At 31.1% G+C, this 14,864-nt stretch overlaps 1 protein-coding gene across 3 annotated transcripts in view; it reads left to right on the top strand.

Annotated features, from left to right (window-relative positions):
• Positions 1–13,949, top strand: part of LOC108912613 (transient receptor potential cation channel trpm) — a 100,797-nt gene extending 86,848 nt beyond the window's left edge. The window contains exons 15-19 of one of the 3 annotated variants that reach the window (XM_023455275.1): positions 3,688–4,212; positions 4,275–4,683; positions 4,737–4,928; positions 9,733–10,029; positions 12,268–13,949. In XM_023455275.1, coding sequence (XP_023311043.1) covers positions 3,688–4,212; positions 4,275–4,683; positions 4,737–4,928; positions 9,733–10,029; positions 12,268–12,461 — 1,617 coding nt within the window. In that variant the 3' untranslated portion in view covers positions 12,462–13,949. Of the gene's footprint in view, positions 1–3,687; positions 4,213–4,274; positions 4,684–4,736; positions 4,929–7,807; positions 8,141–9,720; positions 10,343–12,267 lie in introns of those variants that run through there. The other 2 variants (XM_023455274.1, XM_023455273.1) reach the window with 2 other exon arrangements.
• Positions 13,950–14,864: the final 915 nt, after the last annotated feature.

Raw genomic sequence — 14,864 nt, 5'->3', positions numbered from 1 at the left:
CTTAAAAAAATAATTTTATTTAACTTATACAACTCTTATCTTTTAAGATATTTAAATGAAATTTGGGAAAGGAAAGGAGTGGTAAATATTTTATTTGCAGAAGAAAAATATACCTCTTATATTTCACTAAAATCTAGTTCCAGAAAAAATTTTATTTCAATTCTTTATTGCGGTTTTGGAGAGCCAAGTATTCTAGTAGGCCAATCAATAGAGCATTAAGTCAGTGATTTCGTGACAAAAATGCTAGTAGCAAACCGACTGTGCCATCATGTAAAAGACAGATATGTTTATACAGTGTGTTTGTAAATAATTGCGAAATATTTTAGGGAGTGGTTGCCGAAGATATTTTGTGAAAAAAGTTCATATAAACATAGGTTCGTTTCCAAGATACAGTGTTAAAATTTTAATTTTTTATTTTTATTAATTATTTCAGAGTTTTAAAGATATTGCCTCGAAATTTGAAAAACACTTTAGAGCAAGGGTCGGCAACTGGCGAACTGCGGTCCAGGTCCGGACCGCGGAAGGTAAAATACTGGACCGCCAAAAATTTTTTGAAAGTATAAATTACTCAAATAAATAATTTAAAAAATGTTTTTTACGTTTAAGTGCCAATCTTATCATTTTTTCTAGTATTTTACAATTGGATGAGTGTGTGAGTTCTTAATGATTAGTAAGCAGATTAAATTTGAGTCCAAATTAAAATAAAAAAATAAGAAATATGATTTTTTTTTCTGGACCTCGTTAAAAATTTTCAAAAGTATCCGGACCTCATCTAAAATTACTTGCCGACCCCTGCTTTAGAGGGATAAATGTGCATTTTTTGGGGTAATCCGAATATTTCTACTTGCACCAGTGGTGCCCATGCGAGAATGCCACGACCTTTTTTATTAAAAAAAATGGTACGCCACTGACTTTTTCCCGTTTTAATTTAGAAATCCGCCATCAATTATTCTGAATGAAATTGTTCTCCTCGATTTTTTCATAGGATGCACCGTTTTTGAGGAAAAAATAAAACATATTGTAGGTTTTGTTAAACTTTCAAATTCACGTTTGATGTCTAGATTTCGCGTAAATGTCAAAAAATGCAGGAACAAAACAAGGAATGTCCGCAAGTTCCACATCATTGTACTGGTATTATTAATAACAATATCCAAAATTTATATACCTATATATCCATTGCACCTCATCTCCCAACTTTCCCCGTTTTTGAGCATGTTTGGAGGAATTTTTCACCTATTTGGCATCAATTTATCGGCAAATTAGGATATATGTTTGGTAGTATTATACTTCTACTTTTAAAATCTGGTTGAAAAATTAAAATCGGGCCACCTTCAACGCATCCAGAAACATTGCAAAATAGTGCACCAAAAAATTCAAATTGCAATTGGGCCAAAACTAATGGTTCGACATTTAAAAATAAAAACGTTAAATTTTCCGATTTTTCCTTATTTTCTTCGTTTCTAATTATCCTAGCGGGTCGATCGACCTCTCGTTTTATTCATATTTCAATTCTCTACAAATTGTCTCTTTATAGCATTCAGATTGCTGCATTAGTTTAGGTTTTATAAGCAAAAAGCTTTAAAAAATGCGTTTTTTGCATAAAAATGTTAATAAAAAATCAATTAATGGTAAATTGGAGTAGAAAATATATAAGTTTATATCTAGAGACTGTCTTTTATATAATGGTACAGTCCATTTGCTACTAGTATTTTTGTCACAAACAAAATCTCTAATTACATTTACTCTTTAAATTCGCAACTACGTACATTAAAGTTTTTCACAATTTGAATTCAAAAATCTGCTCATACTGAAATACAGGAAACTTCACGAAAAGAAGAAAAAAATATTTAAAAGCACAAAGTTTCATATGAACGTGGATCATCTCTAATCGAATTTATAGAAAATTCAATTGCTGCGTCAAAATTCTGAGACTCTTCTTCTCATATCTCTACCACTGACTAGTTGATGTATTTACAAGTCAACTTAGTGAATTTTTACTTCTAATTAGATAAATCAGAGAATAAAGTTTCACCAATCTACATCAAAATCATCAATGGTGTTTTAGAAAATGTGACATGTTTTCTAGTTTTAACACTATATCTATGAATATGAACTGTTCTACAACCCACCTTCATATGAATCTTTTTTTTTAAATAATTTATTCTATTATTTGCAGGAGTTTCCAAATTAAAACCTGGATTTTTGGATCAGATTTGATCTAAATTGTATAAAAAAGGTTTAACACACTTACATTTTTCAAAAAAGCAAAGTTTAATTAATTTAGAAATACTCCAAGTAACTACCTACTTATATAGTTTTTCATCGCAGCTAGAATTAAAGAAATGAATACTCACTTTTAAATTTTTCGGATAATTATTCATATAACTGAAACGCGGCAACGTCGCATATTGAAGAAAGGTTAGTTTGCTCGCCCGCTGACAAAATTTTTAAATAAAACCTTTTTCGTTTCAGTGTCCTTTATTCGTTTAAAAGAACTAATAAAATAAATCAAACAATAAGGACGATTCCCGTAAAAATTTTTAAAATTGTATTTATTTATTTATTTATTTATTTATTTATTTATTTAGAAGTTACAATATCCAACGGGACAAAGTCCCAATTACAGGATAAGGTAAAACAGAAAACTTTAACTAAATTTTAAAAGAAAAAGATAAACTAACATTAGATATGAAAATATATAAATACTACATAAAATAGAGCAATTAAAATATAAAATATAAAATCCAGACAAAGAACTTAAGTATAAACAATAACAGACAAATAAAACAAATAAGCTAACATATACAAGAAAATTTTATCAAACGATTGTAATTCATCCACTATATTTAACACTAACCTAACCTAACCTTGTGCCCCGTAAATATCAGGTTCAATCAATCTCACTCTCACACACAGCTGCGCTCTGTATGACGTTGTCAGTTGTTGATACTCGTGCCTCAAATATGAGACTTGCTTGAAAGTTTTCTACTTAAACTTGGGATATAGCTACCTTAAGTTATTCTTAACAACTTTTATTCTTTAAGTCGGAAACTTTAATTTCTGTTTAAATTTTTTAGGGAAGTAATTTTAAGTAAGAAATAATTCATGTTCAGCTACCCAAACAAAAACCTTCCCTATATTATATTTCATTGAAATACCTTTAAAAAAGAGAGAGTTGTCTTAAACATATCAAATTTTTTTTTGAACTCCTGTAACTTTTTTAATGTAAAAATTGTACAAAGATAATTGAATCTAAATTGGTTTATTGTCACTCAGAAAACCTACTCCAATTGATATTGCTATGACTTAATTGTTTCTGAACACATGAGGTAATAACGATAAACTTTTAAAGTTTGAACTGACCGATGTTTAAGAGAAACTGACAGTTTATTATAAATATTTTGCTTTAATGCTTTAATTCAACATAAAGATATTTACTTAGAATAATGTACCTATATCATTTTTACAGCCAGCTGGAACTGTAAGACCTGAATCTTATTATACATAGTGTTTCTTTAAGTAAATGCATTTTGAGAGCAATTATCAGTTAAAAAATAAAGTTTCCTTTTTGTTACTAGAATTTAAATAGGCAGATTCACGTACTAAGGCATTAAAATGTCGAATAATCATTAGATGTTCATTAGATAGATAAACTTGTAAAATTTTAATTCCATCAAATTATTCTAGGTATTTTTGGAACCATACTTCATGTTGTATGGTGAAGTATATGCGGATAAAATAGATCCACCCTGTGGAGGAATAGGAGAAGAAGAATGTTTAACAGGCAGATGGATTTCACCTGTAATCATGTCCATCTATTTATTAGTTGCAAACATCCTACTCATCAACTTGTTAATAGCAGTGTTCAACAATATATTCAATGAAGTTAACGCCATTGCACATCAGGTTTGGATGTTCCAGAGATTCACCGTTGTAATGGAGTATGAACAAAAACCGATACTGCCACCTCCTTTTATAATCTTCTGTCACATTTTCTTGTTATTCAAGTACTTAAAGCGGAAAATGGAGGGCATAGAAGAAAGTTACGACAATGGTTTGAAATTATTCTTGGACAGGGACGAGATGGAACGGCTGTACGATTTTGAAGAAGACTGTGTCGAAGGATATTTTGCTGAACAAGAAAATAAATTACAACAATCGACAGAAGAAAGAATTAAAGTTACTACAGAAAGAATTGAACATCTCACTCAGGTAATTCACATCAAGAGATCGGTTCGATACTGTTATATTATATCGTTATTCAATTTTTTCAGAAAGTTGAAGATATCCATACGAAAGAAAACATGCAAACGACTGTTCTCCAAAATTTGGAAGTTCGTTGTCGTAAATTCACAGAACAGTTGCAGGATATGGCCACAGAACTTGATGAGATGCGTCAACAGTTTCAGAAACAACGCTTTGGTGTTATTGTACCGTCCACGTCCGCAACTGAAGGATTGCGTGAAAGATCAATAAGCGAACAGACTGAAGCTCCCTCTGAAGAAGAATCTGTTATTGGCCAGTTGATGGTGCTGCCAGCTAAAAGGAAGCCAATAGTTAGGTCTCTTACCGAAGTGAGGCCGGATGCTTATATTTTTGACAATGGGCAACATATCGAATATCGGTTTGATGAAGACGATGATACATGCGAAAGAGAACATTTAGACAGTATTTCTTTAAGCGGTACGTTTATTTTATTGAGTGGAATTGTCTATTTCTACAAAAATATATTGTAGGGAGCCGACAACATTTAGAATTTGTGCGACAGAGAACCAAAAGTACAGACTCCAAGACATCAAATGATAGTGATGATGTAACTGCAGATGACGTAGCAGGACTCAGTTTGGATATATTAAGAAACAGAGCTCTACAAAGGAGGAGGGACTCAACTGGAACTACTAGGAGAGGTTCAGAAAGCGGTGGAAACGGTAAGCATCACATGCATATTTCTCTTATTGAAATTGTAAAAATAACTTATACGTTAATATTGATTAAAATGATCTCTCTTCTATCTGATTGAGGCTATTGCTTATATACATTGAAATTTTTCTAGTTTATTTGATCTGCAAAATTAGTAGGCTAATTTGACTTTTTTTTAGAAAGACTTACTAGATTTATTGCCATATAATTTTCTTAAGGGGTAATGCCACTCTAGAGGTTGATTTTCAAGAATCTTCAAGGAAAAATCGATACAAGATATAGTGTCAAGTACAAAACCGCTTTATTGTTCATTTTTTTTGCGAGTATTGTGGATTTTTTCAAACGATTGGGATTCAAAATGGCTTCCGTAGGTGATAGGAAGCAACGAGACTCTTTTTCATAGGGCTATATGGCCGGGAAAGGTTTCCTGTTAACGGATGGTCTTGGAACAAAAACAAAATATTCGCAGTTATGTTATTGTGAAGCTCTGTACAAAATTTTAAGTCGATTCGTTGAAAATTTTGAGTTATGTTTCTGTCTAGTTAAAAAAAGAGTGGTTTCTCAAAAAATGCTTTTAAAGTTTTTGTTGCCATTCAGCATAACAAATTCGTTATATGTACCGGTATACCTTCAATCAGCGATGCCTGCATCATATAATTGACATCTTCCTCATCCTCTTCCTTTAGGCTTTATCTGAGACTCAATAATAGCTAACTATCGCATGTCTTTATAAGTTACTCCAGCAGCTCTCTGCAAGTGGTTGCACTCTACCTAGAAAAACTCGTGTTCCCGATTTTTCCCCCACCCAAAACTTTTTCCCTATATCCTTCACATAATATTGTTTAAACAATTTACCCAAAAATCGATTTTTTCAAAATTCTAGAGTGGCGTTACCCCTTAAAAATATTACCTTTAACAAAAACACTAAAATCACTATTGCCATTTTTGTTGTCTAACGCTTGTGTTTATGGTTTTTCTACTAGCATGTGAACTGCGGGCACCCTTTCTAACACCAAAAAGTATATCTTTATGTATCATTAGGAAATTGGGTATGTAGAGTGAATAAAATTATGTTTTTCGTTTATAAATGTATGTATAGTGTTAAAGAAGATGAACGGATGTTTTCAATCTGCCTGAGCATGTTCACAAGTCATTCATGAATTAGGTGTACTCCATCCTCATGATCGAAATAAATGTATAATCGTTCGTATTGTGTCCGATTGGTAATTCAGGCATTAAATATGCAAAAACTTCAAAAATTGTGAATAAAGATTCAGTACAAATTAGAATGAATATATTTGTAAATATCATAAATATAAAATCTAAGATATTTCAATACCAGTTCCAATTAATAGGTACATAAAAACAAATATAACTTGTGATACATGCCTAAATTTAAGCTTATATCACCACAGAAGTAGATATAGCGATGTATTCATAAAGGCTGTTTCTAAAATATGGTGCTAGACTGAGACAAGAAAAAAATTTCCCTTTGATGTTCAAGGGTTTCAAAAATGCTTGGTTACATGGTAATAAAATTTCACTACCAAAAACATATTTTTTTTTTGTAATTCTAAAATCAGATCCGACTAAAACTTGGCATAGGTCTTTAAATTATCAATTGCGGTAACCTTATGAAGAATCAATTTTTTCCTCATCCACAATTATGGATGTAGACAAAAATATACTTTTTTTATCTAAAAAATATTTGTAGCATTTCCAGTAATAATACATTTCTACGAAAGGTTATCTCAAGAGACACTAAAAATATTGTTTAATATTGATAATCTGAACTGTTTTTAAGAAAAATGTCAATAAACGTTCTTCTAAACCTTGATCCAGGTTCTGAAAACCAAAATAAGTATCATGGATTGCTTTTAAATTAAAATAAAAGTTGGAAAGAAAATTGGTGGCAGAATCATGGAACGGTTGTTACAACATATGGGCTCATTCCTTGATTTTATAAGTGTCTGTGTGAGGAAAAAAAACAATTTTAATACAACCAATAATTTAAATACCGTGCCAATTTAGATCTATTTCAATGTCCGTTTTGCCTATTTTAGAGTTATTTTAAAAAATGTTTGCAGGGTTGCAGCTTTATCACCCTATAATTTATTTAGTTAAAATTGTTGAACTCATATTCATAGGAAACTCTTTGCTAAAATATTTCCTGTCTTCACTTCAACTTTGTCGCCGTATTTCAGAAATACCCTGGTCGAATAGGATTTCAGAAAAAAATTATTAGATTTAGATGCAGATTTTGTTGAGCTTTTTAAGAACAACTAATGTAGTAATACCTGCTAAAGCTTAATTCAAGTACAAAAGTTGCTTTAATTCAGTCTACAATTTTTAGATTGGATTAGGTAGGTACATGTGTTTATAATTTCTAATATTTACAATTTTGTTGAAAACTACTCTAATAATTGACGCCTGCAGAATTATTTTTTATAGGCCCAGTTTAAAATAAAGGGGAATATGAATCCTTAGAATTAACAGATTAAAATATGCTATAAATTTACAAACTTGGAAGTCCATGGTACGACAAGACATAGAAAAATGTTATTAAATGAAACTTAAGCAGTATTGGGACTAACTCTGTAGATACAATCGATGTTATTCAATGTGGAGTCTGAATTATATGAATTTTTTGTTTATGTTTCACTTCTTGTTAGAAAAATTACCAATCTTTCTTACATTTCTAAGAAAAATATATTTACCTACTTACCTTTTTTCCTTAATTATTTTCCGCTCTGCTTGATAACACTGCTTGGCACGGGCAAAAATTTTACCCGCTTGCTCTCTACCTTCACTCAAATGTCTTCCTGTCTGCTCAAAAGCGTCAGTCAATGCTAAATTTACTATCCAAATAAAAAAAAATGTCTCTCAGGGGAGGAGCCTTCCTCACTCACCAATAAAGCGGCTTTACCTAAACGGCAATTTTCCCAAACTCAGTCAGAACCCGAGACCTCTGACCCTCCAGCAGCAGCTATTATTCCTTCGAGTACGGTATCTTTGGAGCGGAGCGTGACGTTTACTGAGCCTAAAATTAAAGTTATACCACCCACTAGCGTCACAGGTGGTAGTAGAGCTGGCTTACTTATGCACATGCATACAGAATACACCAGCATTACTGACGAACTGGAATCTGTGTGTGGATTATTAAGTCCACCGAGATCACCTGGGCTTTTGTCACCTCCTAGGCCCGAACAATCGCCACCAAGTAAGTCTAGATGTCGTCTAAATGTCGTACATACGAACCACACACATTATAACTCGGTTTTCTGAATGAGTGTTGCGAGAGGGTTTGAAAAACAAATCCAAATTAAAAAAAAATAATATGCAACGGTAATAATCCACTTATAATCAAATATTTTGAAGTTACAGGTTTATTAAAGTACAAGATGTTATGAAAAAGTTGATCGAGCTGTTACCATTGGGCGAAAAACGTTTCTTTATGCCATTTTTTATTAGCCCATTTTTTGAGATAGAGGGTGTCAATGCTACAATTGCAAAAAAATATATTTATTAATAAACTCTGTTGTTTTTTAAGACATCCTGTTAAACTTTATCACTCTTGTAAAATTTGAAGTTAAAGCTTTATTACGGAATATCACGACTTCCTTTACACAACATATAAAGGCTGTCTACTATAAGAGGGCCACTCCTATGTATCTCGCTTAATATACGACGCACGTCAAAAATCTTTGTATGTTTTTTTGTTCCACTTTTTGAGGCCTTTATGCTCGCAAAAACAAATTTGAGATCCATGGCCAACTTTGTGAGTAATCATAAAAAACCGCAAAAGTACCGAAAGTTTAGGGTCGTCTAACTTTTTTATTTTAAGAGATAGAGAAAACAATATCTTAGGAATCATTTGAACTACTTTTGTCCACACATTACCACTATTAATAGCTACTTTTTTGCACCCTTCTCGAATGCACGTGACAGTTGTGGTGATTTTAAGGTATCGTAAGGGTTTCCCCCCCAACTTTTACGCCACTGGAAAAATTGACATTTGACAGCAAATTCTGAAGCGCCAATGAATTTTACATAAAAATGACTTTATGATCAAAAACAAACATTTTGCTAACGTTTTGAAAATCTTTTGTAATTCAAAAAATAGGTAGTAATAATTAACAATTTTAACGAAAACAATAATTTTAGAAACATAAAGAGGTTTATTAATAAAAATATTTTTAAAGTTTTAACCTTGACAACTTCTATCTTAAAAAAGACATTTAAATGAAAAATGTCATAAGGAAAGTGTGATTATTTTCCCCTAAAGAATGTGTAGTTAACGGCCTGACCTTTTTTTTTTGTAACATCCTGTATATGTTCTGCACGATCCCCTTTATGTTTGTTAACTAAACTCTAATTTAGCATTGCTTAAATTTGGGTACATAACTGTTTTTTTTAATGAGCAAAATATTACTAACACTGGTTTAAAACAAGGGAAACAAATTGGGTACAAAACTGAAAAAATATTTATTTTTGTAACTGGTAGAACAGAAAATATGTCAAAATATTGCACAATCTAACAAAAGACAACCAATGCACATAATTAAAGGTAAATTTATATAATTTTATTTTATGTTCATTCATATAAAAATAACTATTACTACTACATAGTTAGAAAAGTTGTGTAACCAGTTTAGTTTTCCTTTTCATGTTCTAAAATTTAACAATGAATATGATAAAGAAGACTGGTTGATTCAGTCTTCTGAGAAAATGAATATTTTCCAATACTACACAGATATGTCTTCAAACCATTTATAACATTTAATACAATTATTTATGCAGTAACTTATGCAGGCGGGAGAAAACGTAACCACTCAGACATGTCCAATCCTGAAATCGCAATCAACTTTGAAAAGGAGCACCTACGCAGTGCTGAGGAGTGCGATTACATGGTAATGGAAAATCTCATACAACGACGCTATGAAGAAGAAGAAGAAGATAACGATCCTCAACATGCCCAGAATCCAGCACTCCTTAGTGTAGTAACTGAAACTCGGGAATATCGAATTAATGCCTGGCCTATACGCAATGCTCTTCGGAGATCGAGTGCTGTTGAAGGTGAAGTACCGTCTGTACAGGGTCCATTATTAGGTAAAAACAAATTTATTATATAACTAAGGTCAGCAAGTAAATCATACATTCATGGTTTTATAATTTGTTTCCATACAAAATAAATTTATTTTCAGAAAATCTTAACACAACACATGAGAAAAAGAAACAAGTAAATAAATACAAAAAATCCTCTAGCTAAATAACTTAAGACATAGCTTATACAGGATGTCTGGAAAATACATGTACAACATTTGACCAGCGATTCCTTGGCTCAGAATAATCTTGTTTAGAATAATTTCTTGCGGGGCAGGCGGTGCGGGAGGGAAGCCTATGCTTATACACAGAAGTTTCGTTGTAGTACCAACCTTACATAAACTAATTTGAGCGAACTAAATATAATATATGCGAATGAAATTTATACAACACATATTAGCTCGCATATATATTTCGTGTTTAATGCACGGCAATTAACTTTTTATTTGAGTGTCTATTTGTTCATTAAGAACTTGTGAAACTATGGGTGAAATCTGGCAACATTGCACATCAGTATGGTGTGGTGGTAAAAGCTAAGTTGACAGTTAGCGCATAATAACCTAAACATGAATGAACATCCAAGATACAAAGGAAAAGTAATGACTGAACAGTAATATAAAATGCGTATGAAACAGAATGTGGATTGATGAGAAAAAAGTAAAATGTGCAAACCGAGAATCCATATGATAACTATCAAGAAGTTCAGTGTATGATAGTGAGACGTTGCCTCGTCAAATTGAAGATTATGACAGAACATCTATACTGTTCATTTTGCAAAGAGATCCTTTCAATTTTTGCTTCAAATTGCTATTATATTGCATTATATCACGAAAAATTTATTTAATATTAACTATTACCACATAAGTTTTCGACTGCAGTAATTTTAGTCTATAATCGAGCTATTCAAGTATAGCGCATCAGTCAAAGCGTTAAATACAGTGTACAGCCTTTCAATGGATCAGATGTTTGTTCAAATTTGTCAAAACATTATCTATTCATTCCATATCTCAATAATTTAGTAAAAATGTTTTAAAAATTGTTTTAAAATGTTTAGTAATATTTAATTCTTTAATTATAATTTTATTTTCCTGATCCTAACCATTTTTAAGAGGAGCGTTTGATTAAATTTTTTTCCCCATTCCCATAAGAGCCTGTGTATAAGAGCATCATTTTTAATATCATTTTTCAAAAGAACTACGTTGGCAATCGATCTGATATTTTTACACGAGGCAATTTACATATTTATTAACAGATTTCAATTGCTTTGAATTGCTTTTTCGGTATCGAACCTCCTTAAGTGCAAATAAGAAAAAGCAGCAGTTTTGTCAACTATAGTCATTAAAAATGTCAAGATTGTCTATTATGTCTTAAGGAGGTTTATCTGATTTGGAATTGATGAACAAATATTCATAAAAAAAATAATTAAGCTTATTAATAAGAAGAGAATCCTCAAAAAAAATTATGACTAGTTTGGATACCTGTGAGATGAGATATTAATCAAATAATTTTTCACGATTTAGTACGAAGTCTTATGAGAATGCAGACTTTTTTGGTCTTTCCACTTAGAATGCACAACAATTGACGAACAGTTTCTACAGCAACTTGTATAAATAGGAAACCGATATCTAAGGAACCGTATGACAGCTTGTAGAAATCGGTTAAGTACTTGTAAGATACATAATTTATAATAATTCTCCTTCAAACTGCTGTCATTGACTAACTTATCCTCCATATGCGTCGCGGTCTCGAGGTAACGTATTATTTGGAATTCGCAGGTGTCCAAACAGAATGATCGAACGGGAAAGAGCGCACGCCAAGACGAGCGCCAGCCAAGTGCAACGTTGCCAAATCTAAAGGCTTACTACTTTAGTCACTAGCGAATCTACAGAAACTTTCGTTAGACTTTAGACGTACCTCTGTACCCGATAAACCTCCTTAATATCCGCAATACAAAATTGTTATACATTATAAATAACTAAGAAACTTAATTTGAATGTAGAAATTCACATATGATAGATATGTCTGATTTTTCATGGATTATTCTGAGCTAAGGAATCTCTGGTTAAACAATTGACACATTGGTTTAAAACTTACTTGTCGTGAGTATAATTTATTTGTATACTGTTGTACACATAGCTTTTATGCCGTCAATGGTTCACTTGCAGACCTTAATTATGACTTAAAATGAAACTTTTGTTGGCACTGGCACCCAACACAAATTTATTAATTAAAAATTAACCCTAGATTCTAACAATTCATCCACTGATCGCCAAGATTCCACAGAATCCAGTGATAATCAGTCTGCCGTTACGCAACCACCTCTGCCACAACGACCTTCTATCGTCATCGATTCATCGCAACTACCAATTCAACAAGAAGTACTAACAAAGACCGATTCTAAGGGTAGTCTTCATATGCAGTCAGAGACCATGTGCTAGGCTAGCGCCAGTTTCTAGCAGATCATAGAGTACTGCAAGTTTACCAATGTGTAGGTGTTCTTTGAGGGATATACATCATGGAATTTTGTACCTCAAAAGGGCATACATAGTAAATAATGGCCTCGTATATCAAACGTGATTTTTTTTATTCAATTTATAATCTAGAAACTATACTTTATTACTATCTACTTTTTTAGCTGAAAAAATAATTGAGCAGTCAAAATGACATATCAGGATTCAGTGAACTTGCTTCTAAAAATGATTTACTTATTGTTAATAACTGTACTGGGTGGTCCACCAGAGAAGTAGGGACTTCCTCTGATATCTTTGAGACAGGAAAGATAAATGTTACATGGAACTTTTTTCATATTTCAATATTATGTTGCGAATACAATTGTGTATCAGATTATAACAGTATATAATCTATTAGTAGTAGATTATAGTGACGTAAGGTTTAACAGATCTATTTCTCACCATTGGACAACTCTATACATCAAATTCATGGACAAAGTCAGACAACTATTTTAGGTTTTTGTTATCTTGCTATAAATGGGAATGTTGGCTTTAAATTTACATTTTTTAATTTTGGCTGCTTGACAACTCTATTGTGTGACTAATGCTTTAAATAGATTGTTCCGTAAGAATGATGGTCAATACAAACATAATTTTTGAGTAGTTGGCGTGGTACTTGTAATACTTAGATGAATATGATGATGAATGATACGAAAAAATTAATTGTAATCTTGACTTGACTTTTTCGTTACATTATTCCAATTGCACTTATATTCACAAGATATATACCATTTGAAACGTTACCTATTTGTTTTTAGTGTCCAAATTTGAAAGACCAACATTAATTTTTAACGACAATTGCATAAATATAGGTATACACTCCTTCCCCATAAAATTTCCTAAATCTAAATAAAATAGTGTACTATAAATAAATTATTAAGCAAATACTTCTAATGGCTCTAAAAAGATTCAAAGTTACATTTGGCAATTTGAATGTATTGCTTCATTTTCTTCACTTTTGAAATATTTGAAGTCTTCCTTATGGACTTATACTCATTTGACAAGTACAAATATTCAAATCTATTGCGTACTATTTTTCCTCGTTAATTTATTATAACTATATCTATTTCTTCCTCTGCTCTAGCATGAAATTGTTAATTGAAGACCTTAGCAAATTTGTAACTATATTTTCGCTACCTGCCAATTATCAATTAAATGACTTAAAAAGTTGCTGGAAAAAAATTTGAATAATCATTCATGTAATAAAATTTCTACCCCTTCACCTCTTTAATAGGTGATTTTAAAACTTGCAGTATTCGTGATTTTCATCACTTTCATCCATATCATTTATATTTAATTTTATTGTTCCTATTTATTTCTTTAGTCAATTGTATATACATACCTATTTATACACTATTAAATAATTTGTCTGCTCTAATTTATATTTTAAAAAAAAATTCACTTCTAGATATTCTTACGTTGACATATTTTTTATTATCGATATATTTAAAAATCGCATATTCTATTTTGGTAATTATATGAATTTTAAATGAGATTGGTGTTTAAAATTAACCTAATACTGAAGTAATCTATAAATAGTTTTTATATTACATGTATGATTACAATAATCTTTTAATTACAATATGCACTATATTGATGTGATATTTGAAATTTTCAATATTTTGCAATTTTGTATGCCTTGTTTTGAATTTAGTATTAATACATTTGACAATATAGGCCCTCACTGTATTAAACATATTTAAAAAAACAGTTCCTGTTTCATACATTGAGGGGAAATACTTAGTGGAGCTTCTAAAATCGTAAATTCCTTAATTAAAAAATTTATGTTATATTATGCGTTCAAAATTCGTATACTGTTTAAATACTGTTTAAAATACCTTAAACATGTTGTTTTGAGTATGCAAGCGTGCACCAATAGATCATCAAAAATAACACAAATTTTTCCTATGGAAAATATAAATACACGAGACACATTTTTACGAAATACAATGCATTGCATTAAAATTCGGTACAACTAAGTTTTACTGTATCTTCTAGATGTCATTAGTTACAATTATTCTGTGACAGTTGAAGAACTTTTTTTTCGAGGTTATATTTCTGTATTTTATTTACATATAAATGTGACAATGTACAGTTTTATTCTATACAACAGAAATACTTTTGTTAAAAGTGAAAATGCATCATTTTCTAAAAAATAAAAGAAACAATTGACTGAGCCACAGTCAACCAAGTTGTATTCCCAAACATTGCTTTTTGGAACATTATGCCAAACTGTGAACTTAGGAAATTATTTCGTTAATAATTTTGCCCTGGTAAATAGAAAAATGAAATGTGAATAGAGAATAAAAACTCTGACAATGTTTATAGCTC

The sequence above is a fragment of the Anoplophora glabripennis genome, unplaced genomic scaffold, assembly GCF_000390285.2.
Source record: "Anoplophora glabripennis isolate ALB-LARVAE unplaced genomic scaffold, Agla_2.0 scaffold630, whole genome shotgun sequence".
NCBI lineage: Eukaryota > Metazoa > Arthropoda > Insecta > Coleoptera > Cerambycidae > Anoplophora > Anoplophora glabripennis.
Note: the sequence above shows the minus strand (reverse complement) of the source record. Positions and strands in the feature narration are given on the sequence as shown.